The 12,720-nt window shown below is 27.6% G+C and overlaps 1 protein-coding gene across 1 annotated transcript; it reads right to left on the bottom strand.

Annotated features, from left to right (window-relative positions):
* Window positions 1-711: 711 nt before the first annotated feature.
* On the bottom strand, window positions 712-9,393 carry LOC107440057 (uncharacterized). The gene is made up of 2 exons (XM_016052835.3): window positions 9,138-9,393; window positions 712-4,091 (listed from the first exon to the last, which is right to left on the bottom strand). The coding sequence occupies exons 1-2, from the start codon at window positions 9,147-9,149 to the stop codon at window positions 3,234-3,236; spliced, it is 870 nt and encodes a 289-aa protein (XP_015908321.1). The 5' UTR covers window positions 9,150-9,393; the 3' UTR covers window positions 712-3,233.
* Window positions 9,394-12,720: the final 3,327 nt, after the last annotated feature.

Below are 12,720 nucleotides of genomic sequence, written 5' to 3'. Positions count from 1 at the left end.
AGTTTCTCTGACCACTCGTAATGACATTTCTAGTAAAAAAAACTATAATTCTGATTATAAAGCCAAATTAAACAGTGTTTAAACCATTTATTTGGAAATTTTTCCGTTAAAATGTTAATGTTTTGCCAGAAATTCTAGCCTTTGAAATTATAGCTCTGATTACCAGATATTTAGTAAAAAATACAAACTGAAAAGTAAATTTAACCGAATAAATGGTTTTTATACCACGCATTAAGGTATTACGAAAAATTTCCAAATTTAACCATACATTAAAAAACTACATTTCATTATTATTTTACCGAAATCATTACCAAAGGGATTCATTAAAAATTGTCCAGCATTTCGTTGTTTTCATAGAGCATGAAACATGGTAAATTTTACCACATTCGGGTAGTTTTGACCATATTTTTTTCTCAGAGTTTGAATAATCTTTATTTCTTACTTTTTCTTACTTCCTAAGTTTTATTACAGTTTGTTAAACAATCTTTATTTTAATAAGAAAATACTTAACAATATTTTTTTTGTTGAAAAAACATCTGTATCTTTGTGAGAAAATCTTAATGAATGTAGCATGTATTTAATATATCTCTTTGAAAAACATTTTCGTATTTCCATAAAAACCACATAAATATTCACATCAATATGCATATAATTGATCTAGTACATTGACATGTAAGCAAATCAATGAAACAAAAGTAATAAAATCACTGGTTTTTTTTAAAAAAATTTCGAATTTATTTACAATTTCTTTTTCCTCAAAATACAAAAATGTTTGATTATATTTAAAACAAATTTATAGATTTCAATGTAAATAAATATATACAAGTAAAACTAGCAAGTCCTAATTTAGTACACAAGTAATCAGTAACAACAATAGTAAACTTATTAGAGTTTGAATGCAGTTTGAGCAAATTTTAAGACATCACTGAATAAATATGTACTATTTTTTCCAAATTCTATGCCTCATTTTGAATAAATTGGTATAATTTAAGATTATTTATTATGATGATTTCTGTAAGATTGATTCGGAAAAAAATTTAAAATTTATTGGAATTAAATATTTATAAAAATCTTCTCCAACTTGTTCATTTTTTATCGTAACGCACATTGTATCGCATCATTATTGTATTTATTATAGTACACAAATAATAACTAACAACAACAGTAAACAAACTAGAATTGGAATGCAATTTGAGTAAATTTTAAAATGTAACGGAATAAATATGTACTATTTTTTCCGGACTCTGCGCTTTATTTTGAATAAATTATTATTAATTAAGAAAAATTTTATTATGATGCTGTAAAATTTATTTGAGATAAAAAAAAATTAGCTTAAAATATATCAGCTTTTTCCAGATAAAACATAACCTGAAATACATTATATAATTAAATATTTATAAAAACTCTTCTCCGTCTTGTTTATTTTTTTACCTTTTTTGCATTTTGTTTAGTCAAAACTTAGGAGCTTAAAAGCTTAATGAAAAATAAAATGGTTTCTTGTTAAATTTTCCTTCCCTCCACATGCCTTTTTATTTTCCATAGGTTATGCGAGTTTTTTCTAAATTTAATTTAAAATATTCATTAATTTTCTAGGACTTATTTTTGCTTTTAGTTACTTTTCAAAAAGGGTGAAAAAATGGTATCATTTTTCTGAGTGAATATCACAAACTAAGCATTAAAAATAATTATATTTTAAACTCCTGCAAGTTTTGAGAACGCATGGGAATGAATTTACACTAAAATAAAAATTAATAAATGCTGTTGCACTTAAGGAAAAATATGAATTCTTACTATTTTCTTTCGAGAAATGAATCTAACTTATGAATAAATAATATTAATTTGGAAAACTTTGATTAAATCCACTAATGCAAGTTCTTTATTTTGTATGCTACTTCTATCCCTGATATGACATTTCAGTAATTACTCAAGCAAATGTTTTGGTTAATTGTATTAAGAAAATGCTTATTTTTTAAACAAACTTAGCATTTCTCTTTAACAAATTAATTGGCATGAAATTTCTCAGCGCATTTTTTCCTCACAAATATATTAAATTCAATATTTGAAGCTAGATTTATGTAAATATTTTATTGGTATTTATTTTTATACATAAAATGGAATAAAGAGTTATGCTTTAACTTTTATCTTTCAAATAAATACCTATTGTGTTATATTCAACAATAAGATGACACTTAATTCCTATGAGATAAGTATGAAAAAGTTCGCTTCTCTTGCAAAGTAAAACTACAGTACGATTTTGAAAAGATAAGATTACATATTTTGATCAACAAAAATGAAGTTAATTTTTCCTTTTAAATAATAACTATCTAAACTTTTTTCAGTGAAACTATTTACTTATTTATTTTCTCATTTATTTTAACGTAAAAAATTATTCTTGGGCTGTTAACTTTTTCCTTATTCCTTTGAGCATTAGTTTTAAATTAAAAACAATCACCAATAGATTTTGTTTAGCATGATATATTACTTTTTATAGTGAACAGTACTCATTAGTTATTCAATAAAAATTGAAACTTTAAATGATGTTGTTTTATATCACAGTATTTAATCATATATGTGCAAATTCATAATTCTAAATAAATATTTTAGGTACTATTATTGTGTCATCTGTATGAACAAGTGTTTTGAATGCGTGCTGTCACGTCCTTTTGAATCACAAAAACAATTAGCAAATATAATTAAAATATTTTTAAACAGCTTATAAAAACTGCACTACACTAAAATCAACCTAAGCAATTTTGAACTAGGAATTATTCTTTAAAAAAAAAAAAAAGAAGTCTCGAGTCGCTAGGAAATAAGGCAAAAAGTGAATTTTTTTTAATGGTATAATTTTTTAAAAAATAATGAATTAGAGTGATTTTTTCGCGTAATTTGTTACTTCCAAACAAAACAACATCATTAAATATTTCTTAAACGAAAAAATAATTTTTAGCTACCGAAAAATTTAAATCCTAGCGAAACTGTGCTGATCATTTTTCAAAAGATATGTCTTAATCAGTGTTATTGGTTGCCAGAAAAAATAAATTAAATATACTGTTTTCTTAACAAAAACGCCGCCACTAAATTCAAACTATCTACAACGTATATTTATTTTCATTATTCATTGTCATTGGTCACTATTAAAAAGGATTCCATCCGTCCTATTATTTTCTCCAAAATATATCCTGATTTCACAGTAGCATCTAACCAATGGTCACATTATTTAAAAATCACTTTAATTAGTTATTGTTGCTTCCTATATTGTAATTAAATAAAGTAGTGTCCACAACTACCAATCGCCTTTCTTGAATGTCATTATCTGGATAGTCATAGTCAGGTTCATCTTCAGGGATAGGTTTTCTTGGAGTATATTGCCTTTTTGATGGTTTTTGAGGTGCAGGGGCATATGCTCTTTGTGGTACTGGTTCAGGCCTGTAAACAGGTTCTGCTCTGTAAGAAGGCTCAGGTCTTTGAACTGGGCGTGGTCTAGCAGGTTGTGGAGCTGGAGCATAATTTTGAACTGGAGGTCTGGCTGGTTGAGGTGGTGGCACATATGCTGGTGCTCTGGCTGGTTGAGGTGGTGGCACATATGCTGGTGCTCTGGTTGGTTGTGGGGGAGGAACGTATGGTGCTGCTCTAGCTGGTTGAGATGGTGGCTGCTGTGGAGAAGCTTGGGAAGCAGCTCGTCGCGAACCCTCTTCGCCATCTTTGATTATTTTGAAACCATCTTTACCAGCTGTGTATTTTACAATACGTTGTACACCAGCTTCGTCCACGTAACCATAGGCACCCTGTACGGTACCATCTGGTAATCTAGTTTCTTCTCGAAAGCTTTGACCATCATCTCCTTTTCCAGTATCGTACCCAAACTTGTAATCGCCAGCTAATTCTGTGCCGATGTTGACATAATGTACTGAGGCTGGTCTCAGTCTGACGGAATTTGGTGACACTCGTGCTGGAGGGGGTGGGGGAGGTTGCGAGCGAGGTTGGTAGTCATCGTAGTCAGCCTCGTACTCTGGAATCGGTTGTCGTGGCGGGGCTCTTTGACGAGAATATTGTTGACATAACGCTAATGATACGAGACAGATGAATATTACCTGAAAATAATCATATTCTATTACTCTATCGCATGAAACCCCATAAAATATAAACAATAAAAATGATAACATAATAGAAAAAACAATTTTTAGAATATTTATTTCCTAACTAAACGTATTTGAGTGAAACAATATAATTTTCAAAAAAGAAATATTCTTATTGCATAGATCGGAAATGGCTATTCAAAATCATGTTTATAAAATAACAAGCCGAAAATCATATCGGCACATTTCTTATTAGTTGTAGATTTCCTATTGCATATGAATTAGTAAAATTGTAACTGTTTTTTTCTGAAAGTAGCGTTTCTCTTCTTCCCGGACTCAATAACTCCATTCTGCTTACTTAAAAATTTAATAATATTTTAAGCTAAAGTTTTCCATGTTACAGATATAATTTCCATAATTTTCAAGATGTTAAATTTTTCAGTGAAACGGTTAAAACTTGAATAATTTATAAATTTGCGATTTTTAGATTACCCTAAAAAAATCTAATATTACCTCAATCAATAATCCGATATTACATCAATCATAAATTAATAAATAATTTTTATTTCCTTAAAAAATGAACTTATTAAGTTGCCGTGATTTCCTTACAACATTGTGAATTTAAAAAAAAAAACATTTTTTTGTTCTCATTATAGATAAAAAACAAGAATTTAAAATATTTTTTATGATCTAGTCAAGGTATTTTATTGTGGAAAATTTATAGAAATCATTTGATTTTCAAATATTACTTTAAATTTCAATATTTATTAAATAATTCTTTTTTCTTCTAATATTTAGATTCTCCTAAATATAAATATTTTTATCTAGCATTCGTACATACAAATTAATTATACGCTTTAACCAGGATTTCTTAATAAATTGAAACGAATTTCAATCAAAAGCAATTTTCTAAATTAAGAACAGAAGAAAAGAAATAACTACTTCATAAAATTTTCATGTCTCAAAATCTTGGCATTTTGATAATCAATAAATGTAAAATAAAAGTAATTAGGAAATAGTGATTAAAAAAAAGCTTACTCTTTTAGTTTTTTGTAAAAGGTTTTTTATGAATTCCATATGAACTTAAAAAGTTAATTAACCAAGAAGTTAGGAGAATCTATTTTTTTTATTCTTTCAAAGTCAAGATATAAAAGCATTGAAAAATATTTAATATTTTTATTTGTAACAAAAAAGGGAAAAAAAGTAATTTTCCATAACACTAAAAAATTATTCAGATATGTTTCTTATGGTTGTATGATTTGCAATTGTTATTACAATAAATGGAAAAAAAGAGAGAATATTATAAATCATGAGGGGAAAAAAAGGTCAGACTCTGGGGAATTATTGCGACTCAAAAGTGATAGAAACAGATGAAATCTCTTAGGGGAAAATTAAACACCAGCTTTAATTCTCGTAAAACTCAAAAATCAAATTATATGTTCTTTAAAAGTTTAAGTGAAATAAAAAGGCGTGTCAGAAATAAATACGTTGTTGACTTCTCAAATTTTAAAGCCGTATTAAAAAACCACCAAAGGTAATTTTGAGCATAAATATGTTTATTCTTTTTGTCTAAGAGTAATTAATTTTCTAAACATTAAATCTAAGAACAACTAGATTTGTATGTATAATATATATATATATATATATATTGAATGGCTAATTTCAAAATGATTGTTCAATTTTATATTGTAAAAAAGAGATTAAAGGTTAAAAAATAGTACAAGTTATGATGTAACGAGTAGAATAAGTAAGAATTAGCATTAGAAGTCTAACATGAGAAATATAACCAAATTTTGATATTTACTTAAAAGAAAAACGAGGTTTTATCTCTGCGGAAAGAAACCAACAATAACACTCAACAACATAAAAGCAACAAAACCCTTGGTGGAAAACATTTGAATCGCGGAACGAAACAGGAAAAAGAGGTAAGGAAAAAGATAGGCTACTAACACAGGCAAAACAAAAAGTAATATGCTTTTAAAATTAATCATTATTTTTTTAAAAAAATAGCTTGCTTTTTTAGAATGTTTCGAAATGTAATAGTAAAAAGTATCTTCGTCTGAAGTATATCATCAAAAGATACATGGTCGTCATAGCAATTGAAAATGGAAAATGGTTCCCACTATTGTGTGACTAGTAATATCTTAAAATCGGGGATCCCTCTCATTTTTAGACATTTGCAAATAAACGAATATATATGTAAATAAGCCAAAACCCAATCGCAATCTTGAACGTAACAAGAGTTGCGATAATCCGAAGGTGACGTCAATTAAAGCAAAGACTGCAAAGTATATCATGGTAACCTGAAATAGGATTTCAGGGAAACTGAACGAAAGTTATCGCCAAACAAAGGGGCTCCCGATTCTACACTAGAGCTGAAATTTCCTCTTTTCCATACCATTTCCGGATAGCAGGCAACCTTGCGGCAAACGTTGTATTTTCCTTTTCATTAAGTTGGCATAGAAAGGTTGTCTAATTAAATCTTTTTCAAACTTAATCGAAATATTAATATGTCATGCTTGTTTCCTTAATGATTGAATGACGACAAGAAAAAAAATTACTAAAACATCTAATTTTTTAGGTTTTACTATTCATCTTGTTTTAACTTTTTTTCATTCCAGATTTGTCAAGGCTCTCAAATGAAACATTTTGTTGGTGTTGCAAATCTAATGATCAGGATAACCTTCTCTTTTAAAGTGCTGAACAAAGTATGTGAAAATCTGCGCAAATAAGGTTGTTTCATTGATGGTCATCAAATCTAAAATAAGATGAATTCATCCTCGATTTCAGAAGGTTTTGTATTTTTTTTTGCAAAGTCAGAATCTCGATATAAAAAGGTTATTTATACAAGCTTAATGGAAACCCTTTATCCCGTAAACTAGCCAAGTTAAATTTAATATTGTTTCAAGCTTGCATGGCTTGTTTTCTAATCATTTATAAACCTTGTTATGCTATGTGATAAAGGTTATTGCTGACAATAAAACCACCTTACACCGTCATCTGTGTATTTTCTTAGAGTTTTAATAAGTAAAAAAGATTGAGAAAAACTTTTCAAATGTAGTTTTTCAGTAAGTATAATAAACTTGCAAATTAACTCTTTAACAAGTCTCATAATAAATATACGATCAAAACAACTTATTTGTCACACTTTTTTATGATCATTTCCTATTGCACTATATAAAAAATGATAATTTAATTATCTTTCTCTCACTCTCTCTTTATCTGTTTATTTATATAATTTCTTCTTTATATTATTATAGATTTAATATAATATAATATGTATAAATAAAAAATATATTTTAGCTAACATGTTAGGAAATATCAGAAACTATTAATTAACTATGAATTAAGCATGCAATTCAACTTTCTTTTTGGTAAATCTGAAAAAATATCAAATTTGCCTTGAACAAATTTTTAATTTAAAAACATTTTATCCGCTTTACGCTAAAACTTCATTTTTTCTTAAACATTATTGTCAAAAATAATTCTAACTCTTTGTAATATAATAAGGAAATTCCATAAAGCATTATCTTTAATAAAAGTGTTTTAGTTATTAGAAAAATGTCCAAAAACTTTCAAATTAGCCGAAAGGTTTTTGTTGCATTATAAAAAAATATAAAAAATTATTATAACGTTCAAAAAATATTTTGAAAACAATACCTTTTGAATGAAACCCACACAAAATAGCTATACAAAAATTTTTTACCAAGTCTCGTTAAAGGTAATTATTAATTTATATTTTTAAAGCACTTGACTTTTTTTGCTTTCTTTTGAACTATGAAAACATTTTGACACTCTTATTCATAGCTGAAGTAAAGTCATTATTAGAAAGCAAATTTGTTTTTTTCCCTGTCATAAGTGATTATAGCAGCTCTGTCTTACAAACCATGGTAAAAACTTGTTTTTAATAGCAATTTTTACAGTTTTATAAATCTTTCCAATCGATATTTTTTTAATTAAATTTTTGACTAAGAATTTTTTTCTCAAAGACAGTTTAGATTACAAAAAAAATAATGACTTCACGCATTAATATTAAATGCCGATATATGACTTAAATATTTGTTTAAAAAAAACATTTAAAAGTAAATCTATTTAATTCTGCATAAGACTAGAAAATTTCTGATAATTATTTGCAAATAGCTTATAATTTGAGGTAACTGTATATGTAATAAATTTCTATTCTTTTCATTATACAAACTATTTAATTTTATATCCCAAGGAACAAAAATTTCTTTAAAAGAATTTTTCCTTGAAATGTTGAAGTAATTGTAGAAAATAAATCATAGTGACTGATTTGTAAAAAATTCCCAACTGAATTACACAAACTTGACCATTAATAATTCTTGAATTTAATCTTGTCTTGAATTAGAATATAATTCTATTCAACTCTTAAGTTAACAATTGCAAGAAAAATACAAAATAGAATTATCAAAGAAAGTGATTTAATAAGAATTCGCAGTTGAATTATACAAATTCTAACTTGAATGATAACTAAAAAAAATTAAGCTCTCCTTTAAAATCTAAATCACATAAACAATAAATTTTGAATCAATTAACAAAATGACAAATTCTTCATTTTTGCATTCCAAGCTGTAAATGTACAAATATTCACTATATTCTTTATACTAATAATATCTTATTTATTAATTCTTAATTTATAACTACAAATAAACTTGATGATAAATGATCAGGTGAATGCTTAAGAGCCGTAAAAAATAACTCCTCAGTTATGGATTTTCCTTTTGACCCCACGCTATATCCTCATTTATGTAAAAAAAAGATCTTCGTTCGTATTTTTTTCATTGCTTCAGAAATTAATTTCTGAAGTAATCAGCGCATAGTCTCGTGAATCTTAACTGAGAAAATAGCACCCCAACAGCGTTTAAAAATTAATGCAGTTAGTTTGAAAACAAATTACATGAAAAAAAAATGAAAACTATAAACAAACAAAAATAGGGTTAAGTTAAAATAATAATACAAAATCAAATAATTATGAGTAACGTTTAACATTCTAGAGTAATTTAACCAGTTTTGGAGATAAAGATTTTATCTGTCACTCACCGTTTTAAACATGTTGTTCTCAGGATGAGTTATTCCGAGTGATGACCAATCGCAAAGGGCGAATGATGGATATTTTTCTTTATATAGTGGAAGGAAGAAGCAATCGTTTGCAAATCTAGATGAAAAGTGAAGGTTCACAACTTTTTAAATTCTAATGTTTTAAAACCTGTCGCTTTTCAATTACGTCATCCATCCCAAATCTAGAGCGTTAAGAATATTTTGGAGGACAATTAGCTCCGATTAAAATGATGTCATATTTTTAAAACGATATTTTTTACTGTCCTAAATGAATATTCATTCAGGTATTATCGTTTGAGGAAACTGTTTCAGATTTTAAAAGGAAAATTCCCAAACGATCTTCTTTGTTGTAACTGTAACTAATGAAGCTTCAAGGTTAGGTTACGGAAATACGATGAGGTTAAAAGTAATAATATACAGATTCCGTTATACGCGTAAACAAAACAATGGGAAAACATTTTTTTGAAACACTTCTTATGAATGAGTTGTAAATGCTTAAATCGTGATTCGATTGCCAAATTGTGAAAATGTATTGCTTGATCTCATTCCAACGACTTTAAAATAAAAGTTTTAAAAAATATGAAAAGAAATTTTTTTATGTAGTATATTCAACTAGTTGAAGTGCAAAGGCTGGATCTTGCATTTCCATTTAAATTGGAAAACATAAATAGAATATTAGAATGCTGACGTGTGTTAATTATTTAATATATTTTGATGTTTCTCAATGACCTACAAAAACATCTTGTATCTTACTTATTATACTTGACATTATCGAGCAAGCCGCCTTACATTACACCGCCGTATCTCTCGTATCGTCTAATATAGTTAAACGCTATAGTTATAGCTCAGGGGAATAGTTAAAGTAGAGATCCCTCGGTATACCAGACTCTGGTAATTTTTAAGGTTAACAGCCACTGACCGGTATACATTTGCCCGGAATATCCAACCAATTTGCAGGTGTTTTTTTAAGGTTAAGTACCTTAAAGAAAACAAAAACGCAAAAAGAAGAAAATCCTTCTAGCACAATGTTTTCGTACATCAAATGATACGAAATATACAAACAACTGACATTGTCTAGCTGTTTGCGTAGCAAACTACCATTACACATGCGTATTGGAACTCTGCAGCCAAATGAATTGAAAATTATTACATTGACCAAATTATATTGGTAATTATTAATGATAACCAGTTAATAGTGATAAATACTGCTAGTTTATTCACTTTAACCAACTTATTTCGTTAGTATTAATATTTACCAGAGAACATTAGTATTAACTGATTAATTAGATTGACCACAACATGTAAACAAAGTTCATCTTGTCATTAAAACAGTTGAGGTATTTGATCAAATCACGTACTTTCTGTATGGAAATGATCCTACAGAGTAGGTATTTTATCATCTTCCGTGAATTGACAATGTTCCTTAGGAATTTGATCGAGTCTCCGTTTTTATCATCTTCCTGAGAAATATATGGGATAAGAACGCATTTCGCTGTAATGACATAAAACCGCTAAATAAGAAATCGTTTGTTACAGGAACTCCGTCTATAAAACTCATCTGAATGCGTAATGGCATAACTTTGGACGCTAATGAAAATCAGTATTTGATTTTCAATATGAACCCTATCATTCAAACTCACAGAAAATTTATTTAATTGAACAATGACTTAAAGACAGTACAGTGAAAAAGAAAATTATAGGACCACTGTGGATTTTGTGACTTTTATTATAAGTACAATACAGAACCCGTTATCCGGAAATCAGAAAACCGGAAAACCAAAAAACCGGAACGAAATTCGATGAATTTTCCCGCCCTTTTTTTTTTTTAAAAAAATTTTTCCTCATAAGATTTTTCTTTCTTTTTTGAAAGATTTTTACCTTACCATCATTTTGGAAATAATCATTAGTGTATTACTTCATCGTTTTTCCTTCTTTTTAAGATTATTTCCAAAAAAAAATTTCTTAGTTGGGTTTAACAATAAAAAAAACGGTTTTTTGTAGCGATTCAGAAAACCGGAAAAATCAGTTATCCGGAATAGCGATGGTCCCGATAGTTCCGGATAATCGGTTCCCTACTGTAATATAAATTTTCAAAAATTAAATTAAGTTAATGAAAATAAATAAGAAACAAAATAATGCATATAATTTTTAAGAAAAATATTTAAATATAAATACTTTGCAAACAGTATTAAAACTTTCTCCCACAAATATATGTTACAAAATTATAAGAGCACTTAAAATGAATTTGTTTAAAAAGCTAAAAAGATGTTGATACGCAATTCCTCTGTATAACTTCAAAGACTCGATTTTTCATCGACTTAATCAAGTTTTCAAACAAAGTTTTAGAAATTTTTCAAATTCATCCATGATAGCTATTTCAAGGTCGTATAGAGAATCGTATTGGCGATTCTTTGGATACAATGTATGCATGTAGACAAACAAGTTTTCTGTTGGATTAAGATCAGGACTATGGTTTGGGCGGCTTAGAAACCCAAATTTTTTTCTTTTTTAAACCAATTTCTGGTTGTTGGGATAAGTTCTGTTTCGTTGAAAGTTTGAAAATATATCTATTATACCGAACTGATAATTTACGCTTCACACAGGATCTTTTATATTTTCCATAAGAATCTTTTTTGCTTAAAGCATTATGAACTGTAGTTTTAGAAAGTTTAATTAACTTACATATTTGACGTTTAGAATTTCCAGAGCCTTTAAAAAAGCATTTTTTGAACTTATAGCTCACATATTTTTTTCCAGATAATTCTTTATGAATTTTTTTATGAAAACAAATAAATTAAATTCTCATTTTCCTTATAATGTTATATGAAAGGTAATACTCTTAAAAAAACTTCCTTTCATGGAATTGCCTTCTTAAAAGAACCCCTGGTCCTATGACTCGGATGATGCCCCAGATATCTATTGCATTTCTTCCGTCAGACTTAGTTTATAGCATAGTCTTATCAGCTTACCTAGAAAACCGGGATTTCCGGTTAACCGTAATGAATGGAATACATACCAAATGAGCTGTTTAAGTACCGTATTTTCCGGAATTATTAATCAAAATTACAAATTTTACCTGAAATGTCATTACGTTTTCTTACGTTGCGTTACGTGTTCTATGTTACAATACGGTAATTTTGTCAAAAAAAAAAATATTCCCCTTGTGTTACATTTAATTTTTGTTATTTTCAACAAAAAATAATTCTTTGTAAAAATGATTATTCAAAAATATTTTGTAATGATTACAAAAAAATTTTTCAACATTTTAAACTATATTTTTTAAATAAAAAATCTAACATTTGAACGAAATCAATCGAAGAACATTTTTCAGGAAGGTGCGAAATCCTTAAATTTTCTCTTCTCAAGAACTGTTTAACGTTGTAACATTTCCCTTTCAACTTTTGCAATTATAAACTTCATTTTTTAAAGTAATGTAAAACTTTTGGCTACAAACGTTTGGTAATTTGAAACTTTTTCAAACAATAAGAACATAAAACAATATAGGAAGAAATCAATAACTATATGTGATTATTTTCTAACACGGAATTACTTTTGAAACGACTAG

This window comes from Parasteatoda tepidariorum, chromosome 6 (assembly GCF_043381705.1).
Source record: "Parasteatoda tepidariorum isolate YZ-2023 chromosome 6, CAS_Ptep_4.0, whole genome shotgun sequence".
NCBI lineage: Eukaryota > Metazoa > Arthropoda > Arachnida > Araneae > Theridiidae > Parasteatoda > Parasteatoda tepidariorum.
The sequence above is the reverse complement of the archived record's forward strand: the minus strand, read 5'-3'. Positions and strand labels throughout refer to the sequence as shown.